Source organism: Oncorhynchus mykiss, chromosome 6 (genome assembly GCF_013265735.2).
Source record: "Oncorhynchus mykiss isolate Arlee chromosome 6, USDA_OmykA_1.1, whole genome shotgun sequence".
NCBI classification, from domain to species: Eukaryota; Metazoa; Chordata; class Actinopteri; order Salmoniformes; family Salmonidae; genus Oncorhynchus; species Oncorhynchus mykiss.
In genome coordinates, this window is record NC_048570.1 from 26,002,165 (window position 1) to 26,019,844 (window position 17,680).

At 42.0% G+C, this 17,680-nt stretch overlaps 1 protein-coding gene across 9 annotated transcripts in view; it reads right to left on the bottom strand.

The window, feature by feature from the left end:
* Positions 1-17,680, bottom strand: part of pbx3b (pre-B-cell leukemia homeobox 3b) — an 88,680-nt gene that overhangs the window by 23,211 nt on the left and 47,789 nt on the right. For all 9 annotated transcript variants that reach the window (XM_021605871.2, XM_021605872.2, XM_021605863.2 and 6 more), the window contains exon 3: positions 597-838. In XM_021605871.2, the coding sequence (XP_021461546.1) occupies positions 597-838 (242 nt within the window). The remainder of the gene's footprint in view (positions 1-596; positions 839-17,680) is intronic.

The window sequence follows — 17,680 nt, forward strand, 5'->3', positions numbered from 1 at the left end:
GTTTACAAAAGGCTAAGCTTGAGAGATGGCATATTTATTTCATTTCATTTGCGATTTTCATAAATAGTTAACGTTGTGTTATGCTAATGAGCTTGCTGATAGATTTACACAATCCTGGATACAGGGGTTTTTTCATAGCTAAACGTGACGCAGAAAACGGAGCGATTTGTCCTAAACAAATAATCTTTCAGGAAAAACTGAACATTTGCTATCTGAGAGTCTCCTCATTGAAAACATCTGAAGTTCTTCAAAGGTAAATGATTTTTTTGAATGCTTTTCTGTTTTTTTGTGTAAATGTTGCCAGCTGAATGCTAATGCTAAATGCTACGTTAGCCATCAATACTGTTACACAAATGCTTGTTTTGCAATGGTTGAGAAGCATATTTTGAAAATCTGAGATGACAGTGTTGTTAACAAAAGGCTAAGCTTGAGAGCTAGCATATTTATTTCATTTCATTTGCGATTTTCATGAATAGTTAACGTTGCGTTATGGTAATGAGCTTGAGTCTGTATTCACGAACCCGGATCCGGGATGGGGAGATCAGAAAGGTTAAAGGTGTGATGTGAATCTGGTTAAAGGTGTGACTCACACCAACCTGTTCGTATTTCTCCAGCTCTGTGTGGTAGATCTGTCTGATCTGGGTGAGTTTGGCTCTGTAGTCTGAGTGTTCGATGGAGTTGTCTGAGGCCCCTCCCGAAGCTGCGGCTGCAGCGGCGGCAGCGGCGGATCCACCCCCTTTCTCTGGTCCTGACACGCCCTCCGCCAGCAGCATGTTGTCCAGACGCATGAGCTGGGGGTCGGGAGGGTCCTCCTCCTGGGCACCACGGATGCTGAGGCCTGAGAGACATCAGAGAGAGAGAGAGTGACAGTTAGACATGAGGACGTCCAGACCTCCAGACATGACACAGACACAAAGTAGTTTTGATACTGTTCTTTTGTTTGATAGGGCAGAACCTCCATGGTAACTGAATAATAATTTGTAATATGTTTAGTGTTCATTCTATACCAGGGGGTGGGTTTGATGGACTCACCAAGAACCACACCTAGACACACTCTTAAACTGACTCCTCCATGGCTGACTGGCTGATTTCCATGAGGGTAAAAAAACATACAACAGCCCAGATTATGCAGTGCCAGCCTCACAAGTATTGTCTTGTACAGTATCCTGAGCAGTGAGCCGCTAAAGCCAAAATTATTTTCTATAGGTACCTTTCCCTGGATGTCTGTCATATAGCCAAAGTGCAGTGCGGGTAATCCCCTGTGGGAATGGATTGGGTACCTCCTGTGTACGTGCTGTGTTCCTGTCGCCTAAAGCCCGGGCCTGCCTTATTTTATCTACACACTGCACTGCACACTGTGTGTACAGGGAGGCTTACATGACAGCAACATCCATAAACTGACAAATGCTCAACTGCGAGGTGGCACTTCTATTCTCCGAAAGGATGCTAAACAGAGGAATAAACCTCAAGCATGTGTCTGCCTTTTCTGCATGATGCAAAGCCTGAAATCACAACTGTCTGTTGGTTTTCTGTGATTAACAACAGAGCCAGGGTTCTTCCACATTCTTAACGTTACCATATTTAGCATTATTCTACTTCATTTACAACTACTCATAGACAATATTTTCCCTTTTTCTCTTCTAATTGTGCACTTGATTACTGTGCAACTCTAAGATACCTCAGGGCTCGCAAGCAACCACGCACGCACAAACACGCGCCCCCGCACGCACATACACACACACAAACAAATCATTGAGCGCTGACTTTCGCTATTGTTATCGGGACCTGCTGTTTCCTTTTCTCTTTTCATTCTTTCCTATATATTTCAATCCTAATTAGCCATCAGTCAGCATAGGAGTACACCTGCATGCATGGAGAATGTTGTCATGACGGCTACAATGAAAAAAAGACTGCAGCCAGTCAGAATTACCAGCCAAATAAATCTCCATTATTCAGTCCAATAAATTAATAAAAAGGGCACCCAATCTGCAGTAAACACTGAGTGCCCACTTAGATGTTATGATTACCAGGGTTATCTCTATTCAATAATCTGCCAGAGATGTAGGGATTTAACAGTTTCTTAAGGCTTCATTAAGATATGGTGAGCCCTTGAATTTTAAATAAGAAGATTAGTCGTTCTATTGTGTGAGGCAGTAGCCTAGCAATCAGAGAGGGGCTCTACCAGGCACTGACTGTGACCCAGCACACCATACTATATGGATATTTAAAGTAACATACTATCACCTCTCTCATTACATACCCCATTAACAATCCCCATCGACATTGGTGTGTGTCTCAGATGTGGAGATGCTACTGCAAGACAAATTTGTGTCTATCTGTGCATCTATTGGCTGGATGTTTGTCTTGTAGTTGTAATGGTGTTAAAGGATGCATGTGGACATTTGTGTTGGAGACATTGATGCTGGAAGAGTTGTAGCATCAGGCATGCCAAGCCAAATCCCCCATGTGAACAATACGCCATTAATCCACTAACTTTATCCCATCACCATCATATCTTTAACCCATCACCAACATATCTTTAACCCCATCACCATCATATCTTTAACCCCATCACCATCATATCTTTAACCCATCACCATCATATCTTTAATGCATCACCATCATATCTTTAACCCCATCACCATCATATCTTTAACCCCATCACCATCATATCTTTAACCCCATCACCATCATATCTTTAACCCCATCACCATCATATCTTTAACCCATCCCCATCATATCTTTAACCCATCACCATCATATCTTTAACCCCATCACCATCATATCTTTAACCCATCACCATCATATCTTTAACCCATCACCATCATATCTTTAACCCCATCACCATCATTTCTTTAACCCCATCACCATCATATCTTTAACCCCATCACCATCATATCTTTAACCCCATCACCATCATATCTTTAACCCATCCCCATCATATCTTTAACCCCATCACCATCATATCTTTAACCCATCACCATCATATCTTTAACCCATCACCATCATATCTTTAACCCATCCCCATCATATCTTTAACCCATCACCATCATATCTTTAACCCCATCACCATCATATCTTTAACCCATCACCATCAAATATTTAACCCATCACCATCATATCTTTAACCCATCACCATCATATCTTTAACCCATCACCATCATATCTTTTACCCCATCACCATCATAACTTTAACCCCATCACCATCATAACTTTAACCCCATCACCATCATATCTTTAACCCCATCACCATCATATCTTTAACCCATCACCATCATATCTTTAACCCCATCACCATCATATCTTTAACCCATCACCATCATATCTTTAACCCCATCACCATCATATCTTTAACCCATCACCATCATATCTTTAACCCCATCACCATCATATCTTTAACCCCATCACCATCATATCTTTAACCCCATCACCATCATATCTTTATCACCATCATATCTTTAACCCTATCACCATCATATCTTTAACCCCATCACTATCATATCTTTAACCCATCACCATCATATCTTTAACCCATCACCATCATATCTGTAAAGATGCTGAGCTACAGTATTAGTATAGTACCTTTGGTGGTGGTAATATCTGGAGGTTGATTGAGCAAGTTTGCTCAGTGCAGTACCTTTGCCTACCCTTTGCTGCAGACACAAGCTCAAGTCCGCACTTTCCTTTGTGATGGAGGTGATAGTAAGTAGTTAGGCATGTTTTTCATGTCAGGTACATTAACTAGAACTCTGAGAGCAGCAGTGCACATTTCCACACCAAACCCATGTTGTCACTTTTACTCCACTCACTCTTTATCCAGGGGAAGCACAGCTGGGGGAATTTACAGGGTTTCATTCAAACCAAATAATCACAGGCCATAAAGAGCTACTTGTCTCAGCATATATTACAGTAAAGTTCCTGTGAGCAATAATGTGTCCATTCAGAGCATGGGCAAACCGTGCGAGACATTAGGAAGTGACGTGCAATCCTATTAGGAAGCTAACGTGTGGAGTGGCCATGACATTTTTATCATACATGTCCATTTCTATTTGGGAAATCAGCGGGATAAAAATGATTACTCCACTGGTCTGAGATTGTTCCGCCCCTCCAGCAGCCCACTAGCGTGTGTTTGTGCCAGAGCAGCTATCAAGGCCCATCCATAACAAACGGGTTTGGAAACACTTCCCCCCCTCCACCTGCCTCAACATACAGCAGGGAGCAGCTCCCAGCCAAAAGACCAAGTGCTGTGAATTTCCATCTTCTACTGGATTTCTCTCTCCTTGGATTTTTGTTTTTCTCTCATTGAAATCTGTGTTCATGTTGTTTACCTAATTTCTACTCTAGGGTTGAAAGGAAGTCAACATTGTGATTAATACATTCATATCAGTTAGGTGTGGTTTTACTTATTATGTTTACATGTTTCAATGTCATATCTGATCCGATGAAATAACACAACTGACAGAGGAAGACAAAGCAGGCCTTTCTCTCCCCTCCACTGTTTAGAATCATTTCCGGTTTAGTGCCATTGTCTCGTTTATCACCCCTGCTTGATGTTCTGACAGTGATTTGAGCAATGCCTCTGGCCACTCTCCTTTCCTCCCACCTCTTTCCCCCTGTGCCTTCTTTTATTCCGGGGGCTTAGCTGACCTTTGGCCCAGCGTTTGTTTACTCTCATCACTGAAGTGTGAGCAGGAGAGTCATAAAGGCAGAGCCCTGCTGGGTTAATGTGAGCTGCTGAGGAGAGGAGCAGGATCAGGGGCTGGAGGAGGGTTATCCACCAGATCATACTGCAGTACTACACTGTCACAGAGAGAAGACCATAACACCTCAGTACATCACAGAGGAAAAGAGAGAGATATTTTAATTTAGTGAGATGATTTTCCCTTTTTACATTTACTTTGTTTGAATATTTGTTCCACATATTTAATTATATACCTAATTATTTTCTCTCTACCGCATGTGGTTATATAGAGGGATAAAAACATGAACAAATACAAACTGCACAATAGTGTGTTGCAAATTGATTGTGAACTGTGTGCCTTGTTGTATTTTAAAGAACACATTGTATCTCTGTTACTTCCACTGCTTTCAAAATATCCTGTTCGATACACCTAACCCTGACCCCATGCAGTTCCTTTCCTACTCAATGCGTCCAGCGAAAAGTCCCAGCGAATATCGACACACTGTGCATCTAATTGCATTGATCCACAAAGGTCTCCTAAAGCTAACTAATCGAAACCAAATTTATTTTCTGTCAATATTTGCAAAGGTCATCTCTTAGAGCAGGATAGAATCCCAAGCAATACAGAGACAGGCAGGCCGTGGCTCTCCTCTCAGCCTGCTGAACAGATCCCACCGAGGTGGCCCCTCTCTGGGTGAGTATTAGTGAGGATCCCTGAATCTTAACCCACCATGTGATTAGAACACAATGCCAAAGCAACACACAAGAGACAACAGAACACAAAGAACACTGTGTCACTACAGACTTGTTTCCATGTCTCTTTTGACTTAATATCATCTCGTTTTCAAAGCCTCCAGATTAGTGGCTCTCGCTTTAGAAGCAGAGAAGTGCATCAAATTACCATTGGAAATCTTTTGTTCTGGCCAATAAAACATAAAGATTATATTTCATTGATGTCCTTAAAGTCTTTTTTAAGCTTGGCCTACATCCACATGGCACAGAGAATCTGGGAGAATGCCTTCGGGCTCTCTCAAGCATGTACAGTAATTAACACATTAATACACATTAGCTATTCCCAATGTTAATGGTAGGGTAATTACCATACCTGATACCAGACTGAGGGAAAGCTAGCATGCATTAGCCACATTTGGTTTCACTTTCTTTCTTACGATTAAAAAGCTGAAAAGGATCCTGTCTAATTCAGGGGCTAAATCATTATATTTCCCCACAGACAGAAACGGTGAATTTGACAGTTCCCTGCACATCTGTCAATGCGCGCTCACGCTCCCTCTTTCAAACTGCATCAATAGGAAAAGATACACACCTTACATTACTATTCCATCTCTTTAAAAGAGACTTCAAAGCATGTGAGTTCTTGTTGTATCCACTGTAGATCGCAGAGGGTTTGACTTTAGAGTTGAGGCAGGCAGAGATACTGTGGGGATGAACAAGTGAGCATGCAGATAGATTAAATACAGAGTAATAGAGGGCAGGGAAGGGACCCTAAACTGGGGAATCCCTGTCTAGCATGATGATGTATTTCCTCCCAGTGCGGTGAGTGATAAGGCCCATTGACAGTGAAGTGTTACAGCCCCCCGGTGCTGGGTCAAGACTTCTCCCATCATACACCACCAGCACACTCTAAACGGACAGCACAGGGGGCGGGGAAGAAAACGTGACAAAAAGTGGCTCCGGTCAAATAAGAAGATCCTTGTCAGTTCAGGTAGCCTTTGTCCTTCGATGATGATGCTGTCCTTTCCCAAAGTCCTTGACAAGGGAATGGGGGGGTCGGGCTTCACCGAATCAGAGAGATGGGAGAGGGGATGGGTTAGTCGGTGGGAAAAGATAACCCAAACAAACATCTTGTAGACATTTTGCCGAACACACCAAAATTAATCACTGTCCCATTGTGGCACTAACATTTGTGGAAAGTGACACATGGCATGACAGACCACGGGGAGAGGATGGGAGACAACTGAGGGAGGGACACTGGGTAAACAAGGCCTACTGTCACTTGCTGTGTGTGTGTGTGTGTGTGTGTGTGTGTGTGTGTGTGTGTGTGTGTGTGTGTGTGTGTGTGTGTGTGTGTGTGTGTGTGTGTGTGTGTGTGTGTGTGTGTGTGTGTGTGTGCGTGCGTGTGTGTGTGTGTCCACTCTGGATGTTGCCCTCTCAGACTTTGAGTGGGCAGGTGGCCAAGTGGCGCAGTGATGGCTGACCAGGCCTGGCTGTGGCGGCCGCACGCAGTGGTCAGGGAGACTGGCCAAATGAGTGGACAGGACCTCCTCTACAGATCATCACACTGACTGACCCTACAGAACACATACAGCATGGGGCTCAAGCACAGGGCTGCACTAGCAGCCCAGAATCAGCACCAATCAGTAACTGCCTGTTAAAGCATTTACCATCAATACTCACATAAACCTAGAATACAAAATATATATTTTTTTTAAAATGCTACCTTCGTGTAATTATTTAGTAACAAAGAAAATGAGATTTACAGTAAAGTAGTATTATAGCATTTCAAGATAACTAACAGCATTTGCTGCTTTTTCCTCTCTTATTTCATTTCATATCTGATGTACTTTTGTTTTTTAGCTACTAGCCTCAATTTACTGCAAATGTACCCTAATTCTTTATTCAGACCCCAAGCACATAATGCAAATGTGGCACTGAAAGCCAGTTATGAAATACCCAAAGGCAACTAATCGCTCCTTCCTTTGCAGCCTTCTCTGCAGCTCCCTAATTAGAAGATGGAGATTGCACGAAACCAGGTCACACAGCAGGTCCTGTACACACAGACAACCAGGCACATATAGATACCACTTCATCTAAATATAATGTACATGAAGCCATGCATACATTACTCTAAAGGCTAAGGGTGAAACAAATAATACTACTTCTGTCATTAATCCCATGTTTTTACTGTATTCCTCAAAATAAATGGTTTCGGCTTGAGGCGTTTGTGTGTGTGTGTGTGTGTGTGTGTGTGTGTGTGTGTGTGTGTGTGTGTGTGTGTGTGTGTGTGTGTGTGCTCATGAACCATAAAGCAGCATTGGGAACATACAGCAGACCATGATCCAGTGCCAGACACAATATTCTTTGCAATGGCATTTCTACACGAGAGATGACAGTCCATCATTTAGATTTGTTTCAGTGAATCCACGGGAGAGACTGCACTGCCTGAAAAAGAGGGAGCTGTTTCCCTCTGAAGAGTGCATTTTATAGAGAAGAATATGACTTCAAATTATAGATTAACATTCTCTTCCCAGACGAGCTAACATATATAGCCCCAATTGCAGGTGGAGGCAGAGGCTGTACTGTTGGAAATGGGTGTCTTTGACAGCCATCATACTGCTGAGCGGTGAGACATGTTGAGATGCTCACCAATGAGAACACATATACATTCGTTTTTTTACAGTGTTTATAACCTAAGGTAAATAGTGGCTGTGATTTGGAGGGACAGAATGTTCAGCCCAAGTCTCATGTACCTGGAAAGGAGCATCATGGCTGCTGGCATATTGTTGTGCCTGATGCTGCAGGTTGTGGTGGTCTGTAGTGTGACAGTGAGGAGGAGCTAGTCAGATCAATGTACAGTGCCAACAACACCATGTGACAGATGCAGGACAGAGAGGATGGACATTAGAACAGAGACTACCAGGAAGGCTGCCAACCTACTCTTTAATTAGCTCCACTTTTACCCAACGCATCACATCATATCCATCGCAAGAACTGTGACAGTGCTGTGGTTTAATACAGACTATTATAATACAGACTATTATAATAGCGATTCACAATAAAATAACCGTTTGAAATAATCATTTCAACAAATAATTGCTATAGGGAAAAAAGTTTGTGTTATGATGATGCTACTTCTCGTCTAATATCCAATGGAAAAGGTAAAAAATATGATTTGTTTCCAATTATTCTAGGAGTGTATTTTACACACCATTTAATTAGTTCGTCTGGAGACATGACCATGGGCTGTGACTTCCTTCCCCAGTTATCCATGATGAACTGTGCAGTCTCCACCACGTCACCCCCATCAAGTGAATCAAGTCCCTATCCCCACTCAATTCCCTACAAAGGGCTTCACCGGAGCAGAGAAGACGCACAACTGAAGCAGCACAACAGCTACCGTGCCATTTTGTCTCGACGTACCGGGAGAGAGGGAGGTGGGGGGGACAGAGTGAGGGGCTCGCTCCCATAATTACAGTAATTAACAGTTGCAGATTTAATTGGAAGGGAAGGCATTAACGGAAGGAACATTGCAGCGACGCGTGCATGGGGAACCTTTGCGGCACGGGGCTTTTGTCTGGTACACACCTAATGGAGCCCTGGCTTGATGGCTGGCTGGCTGGGCTGCAGTAGCGCTGCATCCCACTGCTGACACAACAAGCGTTGGGTTCAGACGCCGGGGCTTGTCACGACTCAGACTGGAGGCAGATAATTAGGTGCCAGGTTAATGAGAGCATGGGCCCTTGATGGCATTTGGTTACTGTATGTGGGCAATTAATGATTTTGTTTTTGTGTTTTTTGTTGCCCACTTGTGTGGAAAATATAGCCCATTACTCACCTCGACCTCTGAGTTGAATGCAGTGATGGAGTGGCAAAGGGTTGTAGCTATGAGCCTTTTTAAAATGGCTAACGTTGAATACCTCCAGACAACCTAGAATTTTAAAACAGATGTGTGGAAACATACATTTAATCTCAATTTCCTTGAAGCAACCAGCTGACCTTTTCAGACTGTATTGCCCCATGTCACCGCTTTCTATGTACAAAATCCCTATAGACATCAAGCAGACCATGAGGTTCCAGGTCAAATACAGTATATTGCCATGCACACACAAGAACAAAGAAACTGGGCACAGAGAAACCCCAAGTGTTAATATATGGTATCGACTTTCATAATGTGTTTGTGAAATCCCATACCCCTTTGAAAAGCACTGCTTTTACATTAATTAGGATTAATTGGCATTAAATCCACAGACATCCTCTTTCTCAGGCAAACGGCTCCACACCTTCTATTTTGGAGTGTGTTGTTGTCTTGCCTGTGGTGGCTAATTAGTGATATTCGACAAATGGGCACCTATAAGCTTTGGTTAAGATGGCATCTGTGTGAAAGTGTAGGCTCGGCCCTAATGTATGTGCTCTCTGTCACCGGCTGCATGGCAAAATGACTAGACAAAACACAAGACAATGTCCAAGGACCAGTCAGCCCTTCCCCCGTCAAGGAGACAAAATATATTTCTCTCTCAACAGTATCCAGAGGATCGGCTATTGTAATGTGTGTTAGTGATGCTAATGTATCCATGTTTGATATAAAGTGCATTCAGAAAGTATTCAGGCTCCTTGACTTAAACAACCTTATTCTAAAATAGATTTCATAGTTTTTTCCCCTCATCAATCGACACACAATACCCCATTATGACAAAGCCAAAACAGGTTTTTAGATTTCTTTGCTAGTTTATAAAATAAATGTTTTTAAAAGGGAAATATCACATTTACATAAGTATTCCAACCCTTTACTCAGTACTTTGTTGAAGCACCTTTGGCAGTGATTACAGCCTTGAGTCTTCTTGGGTATGACACTACAAGCTTGGCACACCTGTATTTGGGAGTTTCTCCCATTGTTCTCTGCAGATCCTCTCAAGCTCTGTCAGGTTGGATGGGGAGCGTTGCTGCACAGCTATTTTCAGATCTCTCCAGAGATGTTTGATCGGGTTCAAGTCTGGGCTCTGGCTGGGCCACTCAAGGACATTCAGAGACTTGTCCCGAAGCCACTCCTGCGTTGTCTTGGCTATGTGCTTTGGGTCGTTGTCCTTTCGGAAGGTGAACCTTTGCCCCAGTCTAAGGACCTGAGCGCTATGGAGCAGGTTTTCATCAAGGATCTCTCTGTACTAAGCACCGTTCATCTTTCCCTGGATCCTGACTAGTCTCCCAGTCCCTGCCACTGAAAAACATACCCACAGCATGACGCTGCCACCACCATACTTCACTGAAAGGATGGTGCCATATTTCCTACAGATGTGACGCTTGGCATTCAGGCCAAAGAGTTCAATCTTGGTTTTATCAGAGAATCTTGTTTCACATGGTTTGAGAGTCTTTAGGTGCCTTTTGTCAAACTCCAAGCGGGCTGTCGTGCCTTTTATTGGGGAGTGGCTTCTGTCTGGCCACTCTACCATAAAGGCCTGATTGGTGGAGTGCTGTAGAGATGGTTGTCCTTCTGTAAGTTTCTCCCATCTCCACAGAGCAACTCTTGAGCTCTGTCAGAGTGACAATTGGGTTCTTCTTCCACTTAAAAATGATGGAGGCCACTGTGTTCTTGGGGAGGTGTAATGCTGCAGAAATGTTTTGGTAACCTTCCACAGATCTATGGCTCGACACAATCCTGTCTCTGAGCTCTACGGACATTTCCTTCAACCTTTGGCTTGGTTTTTGCTCTGGCATGCACTGTCAACTGTGGGACCTTATATAGTAAGGGGTGTGCCTTTCTAAATCATGTCCAATCAATTATATTTACCACAGGTGGACTCCAATCAAGTTTTAGAAACATTTCAAGGATGATCAATAGAAACAGGATGCACCTGAGCTCAATTTTGAGTCTCATAGCAGTCTGAATACTTATGTAAGTAAGGTATTTCTGTTTTTATTTTTAACACACCCTTCCTGTCTCAGCCTCCAGTATTTATGCTGCAATAGTTTGTCGGGGGCTAGGATCAGTCTGTTATATTTCTCCTATCTTATCCGGTGTCCTGTGTGAATTTAAGTATGCTCCCTCTAACTCTCTCTCTCTTTCTCTCTTTTCTCTCTTCTCTCAGAGGACCTGAGCCCTAGGACCATGCCTCAAGACTACCTGGCCTGATGACTCCTTGCTGTCCCCAGTCCACCTGCTGTCCCCAGTCCACCCCAGTCCACCTGCTGCTGCTTTCAACTGTTCTGCCTACCCTGACCTGTTTACCGGACGTGCTACTTTGCCCCGGACCTGCTGTTTTCGACTCTCTCTCTCTACCGCACCTGCTGTCTCTAACTCTGAATGATCGGCTATGAAAAGCCAACTGACATTTACTCCGGAGGTGCTGACATGTTGCACCCTCTACAACCACTGTGATTATTATTATTTGACCCTGCTGGTCATCTATGAACGTTTGAACATCTTGTCCATGTACTGTTATAATCTCCACCCGGGACAGCCAGAAGAGGACTGGCCACCCCTCAGAGCCAGTTTCCTCTCTAGGTTTCTTCCTAGGTTCCTGCCTTTCTAGGGAGTTTTTCCTAGCCACTGTGCTTCTACATCTGCATTGCTTGCTGTTTGGAGTTTTAGGCTGGGTTTCTGTATAGCGCTTTGTGACATCGGCTGATATAAAAAGAGCTTTATAAATACATCTGATTGATTGATTGATGAGGAAAATGTTTTATTTAATACATTTTAGAATGAGACAGTAACATAACAAAATGTGGAAAAAGTAAAGGGGTCTGAATACTTTCCGAATGCACCGCATATCTGAAACTTGTCCCCTGAGGAGAACTCTGACGCTATCGACATGGATGTATGATCTCTGTGGTAACAGGGTAATTCTAAACCACTCTATGCAAAGGGGTTTTAGTGTCTTTAGGAATTCTGCCTTATCTGCACTGTGCTCACTCCCCCCACACAAGCCTTTAGAAGCTGTGACATCTTGTGGAGATTGACTGATTAGGTTACTGTAACTTGGTTTAGTTTGATTGGTCAATGGTGGTTAGTTTCGGTTTTAAAGAGTCACACATTCAGATATTATAAATGGAATGAAATGCCTTTGTTCTTCCTCTTGTTATCCACCCAGCAGAAAGGTTGTATGAACATTTTTCTCTTGTAGGCCTGTAATGTTTTTTATGCTTTGCTTTGTAACTCAGTGATCTTCATGCCTAGATTGTGAATGCCTTGTGATGCTAGTATTGCCATGTAACTTAAGCTTAATGGCTTGTATGTGATTCCATCCATTTTACAATGTAATTCAATATCTGCCTTTGATATAGACAATTCTTAGACCTTTCTCGACCTTCCAATTCCTGTAACTCAACTATAGTCTCTCCATATTGCTAAATTATCTTTATGGAGTCAAATAATTAATTTAATAGGCATATAGTCTTATTACGGGTCGCATGTGAGGTATATACAGTATAACATACACATATCAAATATTACCCCACTACAAAAGGTTTCAATATCCTCACAGCGGGAAATAAAAGGGGTTTATTCAGAAATAAAAAATAATGTAAATACTGTCTGAGGGTTTAGGCTGGGATAGGGATCATCACTTCCACTGTGACTGGAGTTCATATTCATTATCATTAATTGCCCAACATACTGGACATCTTAGTTCTGCAGATTAGCCAGGGAGAGATGATGTTTAGAGCTATTCCAAATCTTTACTTCTATTACTCAGACGCATGTGCAAATAATATATATTCAACTACAATATACAATCCTAAAGAAAAGAATGTAAAGGGCTTCAAATATTTCCTTATTTGTGCATATTTAATGCATGGGCCAAATCATTGATTAAAATGAATATAAAATCATCTAAAAAAACTCCAAACTACTATAGTAGTGTAGAATATGTAGCTATGTAGCATTTCTGTATGGTTAATGTGTAGCCTGTAACACACTGCACAGTGCATGGCGATATGATAAAGTGCTTCTGAGAATATGTGGCGGGCTCCCATACATGTGTGAAGTGCGCACACCTGCTCTGGCCTGCGGACGTGCCCTTGTATATGTGTGTGTAACTCAGCCAGGAATAATGTAAACGTCTAGAGAGTCTTAAGACTCAGCAGGCCCGTATAAAAGCGCCCTATTTAAGGCTAGTAAAACAAGTCAATAAATACAGGAAGCCCGAGCTGTCTGCTGCGACTCTCCTGAACGAAAACAGGTGAACTGCTTAATTTCAACATGGAACCACTGGATGACAGCAGCATTATGAGCCCTCATACATTCTGACTATCACTCGCCACTAGCTACACATACAGTACCAGTCAAAAGTTTGGACACACCTACTCATTCAAGTTTTTTTTTTTTTTTTGTACTATTTTCTACATTATATAATAATATTGAAGACATCAAAACTATGAAATAACACATATGGAATCATGTAGAACCAAAAATGTGTAAAACAAATGTAAATATATTTTAGATTCTTCAAAGTAGACAACCTTTGCCTTGATGACAGCTAGGCATTCTCTCAACCAGCTTCATGAGGTAGTCACCTGGAATACATTTCAATTAACTTCTTAAAAGTTCATTTCTGAATTTATTTTCGGGGACTATCATTTGTTTTTCAACAGGACAATGACCCAACACACATCCAGGCTGTGTAAGGGCTATTCGACCAATAAGGAGAGTGATGGAGTGCTGCATCTGATGACCTGGCCTCCACAATCACCTGACCTCAACCAAATTGAGATGGTTTGGGATGAGTTGGACTGCAGAGTGAAGGAAAAGCAGCCAACAAGTGCTCAGCATATGTGGGAACTCCTTCAAGACTGTTGGAAAATAATTCTAGGTGAAGTGTTTTGGTTACTGCATGATTCCATATATGTTATTTCATAGTTTTGTCTTAACTATTATTCTACAATGTAGAAAATAGTAAAAAAAAGAAAAACCCTTGAATGAATAGTTGTGTCCAAACTTTTGTCTGGTACTGTATCTGTCAACAGTACACTAGCCTGCATCCTAGGAGTAAACAAAGCATCCACTTCCACAGAGAGGACTGTCAGTCCACAGATGGTTGTGTTGGGCAGTGACGCTGCCTAGTTAGTGACCCAGGCCGTGAACTTTCTCTCCATCCCTCTCTCCCTACCCCTTTTCATTTATTCTCTCATAAGGCCCAGCAGCATGAGGCAGTACAGGTAGTACAAGGTATAGTTCCCTTCCTGTTTGCTCTTCAAATAGGAGGGGTATGACACAGACTCACCTAAATCGAAACACAATTACAAAGGGAAACACTAACTATAAAAACTGTTACCTAATTACAGGTGAGAACAAACCATGGCTTTCTATTTGTTACATTATGCCAACACTTCAGAAAAGCAAATATTCTTAGGTCCAGTCCATTTGGTGTTCTTTCCCTTGTCTCCATAGCTGCAAACCACAGAGTATATGTTTACCAATGGGAAGAGTTCCGCTGCAAACAGGCTACAGGACTGTATGTTTCATATTTCTGACTTTATGTATGAATACACACAGGTCGTATATGACATTGAGGCCAACCTCAGTCCTTTAAAAACCCACCTGATATTCAATCGCTGTATGTGTTTACCCATTTCCATTTCTTTTGCAGGTTTTTAGGGGGGATTATGTATGAAGTATCATGACTGCATGTACTGCACACGTCTGCACAACAATGCAACATACACTAGTAGATCTATCTCTATGGAAATGTATGGAGTGGGAGATGCCGTAAGACAAATCTACAGGAACAAATATTAGGCATTTTTTTCCCCTCAGACAATACCACCACCGGTACTATACACCAAATGTTGCAAGCCTACAATCCTGCGGTAAGCGATACAAATCCCCTGGACAAAATGAAATGTATTAAACATGTGGATTTCATAAATCTAGCCTCCCTCGCTTTGGGTCAGAGGTAGAGTCACTATAGAGCCCAGCACGCAGTTTCTCTGAGCTCTGTTACTCAAAGTCAGAAGTGCTCTGTCAGCTATTAAACTGAAAACCAGCAAAAGCAGCAAGTGTATGACAATCAGGAGAAGCCTATAAATCATGCATCTCAGTCCAGGAGTTGTTGTCTTACAAACAGGGTACATTGACTTAGTAGGATGTTACAGGGTAACTATTATAGATTCCAATGGTAGTGACTCTAGAGCAGTAGCTGTAACCTCCCTGTTTGCGCTGGAAATGGCAGTAATTATGTTGTTTGCTCTTTTCTAGCTCCCATATTGATGGTTGAAAACCACCATAAAAACCATCTAATTCAGACCCAAAGACAAACAGTTCACCCAGAAATAGGAGGGAGATATTCCTCAAGGTCCAGCACCCGGCAGCATTGCTCTTCTTGTTCAAGATAGCTAGTATTAGTGTTGTCCCGGGTCCAAGCCATGTGCAGTGTTAAACACCCAACTGGGATCCTTTTAACCTTGAGCAGCATACCAAAGGTAGAGGCAGCCTGGGGCTATGGGGGGACTGTTCCACAACTCCCAGTGCCATGCTGCTCCACAGTGGGGGCCCAACATAGCCAGATTGGTAGAGAGGCCTTGTGGTAATAGGGCTGTAATAAGGCTGAACAGGGAGGAGGTGGGGGCCAGTTGGGATGTGGGGGCACCAAGCCCATTCATCTGGACCAGTGGTACTACATTCATTTGAGTTTTTCATTATTTATCATCTGGCCATCTCACTAAGCAGGGATACAGGAGGAAATTGCAAACACATTCACCTTGGTAGAAACAGTGGTGCTATTTGAGCATCTGCTCCCAGTCTGTTCACAAGACATTTAGGGTAATTATTTCTCTAGCTTGATGGACAATCTGTGATCACTAAAGATCAGAACGGTTAAGAAAAGACAGACAGTAATTGTCATTGTTCTGTGACTCTCCCTGATAGTTGATTGACTTTTGAGTAACTCGTAAGTCAACTGTACAACTTGTTTTCAGGAAACAAGCACAGAAATCTTCAGATTCAGTCAGATCCTTGGCAACAAGCTCACTCTAACAAATGTAAAGTATTTCCTACTAAAAGCTCTTATTGGAGACATGGCATCTGCCATGTTGACTACAACTCAGATCGGAATTCTATAAAGACATTTTTGAAACAGACGCTGTCTATAAGGGGGGTTCATAACAAAAAGGGGCATAGTAGAAAATACCACAAATGTCACATCAGTGACTAGACTGCCATGTACATGACATTAGTAGCTAGCATGTTCTTTGCTAAAATTGCAAACCAATAGCATTTGTGTCAAAGTAGGGAAAAGAAAGGAAACAATAAGGAATGTGTGGAAAAACTGTAGGTTAGAGCAGAAGTGCAGTGGGCTAATAGATGCCCAGTACAGTCGTCCTATGAACTCCATTACTTTGATTTCCTGTGTCCCTCTCTACCAGGCTGTCCTTCGAGCACACTGAGGAAATGAGGGATGCTCAACAACAATGACAAAAATCATTAGAAGGGCTTACCAAGAAAAACTTCCAAAAGGACTAATTAAAGGCAGAAAGCAGTTGGACCACTCAACAAAAAAAGCAGAGATTGATTTATTTTAGCTCATCCTTGTACAGGATGTGAATAGGTGACTGACATGTTGAGGTCAAGCTGACATCTTCCTCAGAGTGACCTGCCCATTGGGTATATGTTGTGTATTGGCTATATGTTATGAAATTGTTAGATATTACTTGCTAGATATTACTGCAATGTTGGAGCTAGAAACACAGGCATTTCGCTACACCCGCAATAACATCTGCCAAACACGTGTATGTGACCAATAAAATTTGATTTGACATTTTCACTTAGCTCCTATTTATAGCCTAGTGGCCCATTGAGAAACAACAATGTAATAAAATAATAATTATTATATGTTTCAAGGTAAATGGCAAATTGTAGCACAAAATAATACTAATAATAAGATAAATAATGTGTCTCATTAATTAATAGGCCATGTCAAAATATACATAGATATATTTTATGCCATAGGGAACTAATCCATATTTTATGCCATAGGGAACTAATCCATATTTTATGCCATAGGGAACTAATCCATATTTTATGCCATAGGGAACAAATACATGTATTTTCCTCCAGGCCACCTACTTTGTAATAAAGGACTGGGAGTCTATAGATGTGCTAATGTCGCTGAGCAGAATTAATATGGGAGAGAAATTGCTTTCAATGATGTCAAAAGGAATATGTCACTGTATGATCATGTGGAATAAAGATAAGATTTTTTTTTTCTCCATGAGTGAGTATTTTGTTAATGGGTTCATTATTCCCTTTAAGAATAAAGAAACCAGTCCCTTTTA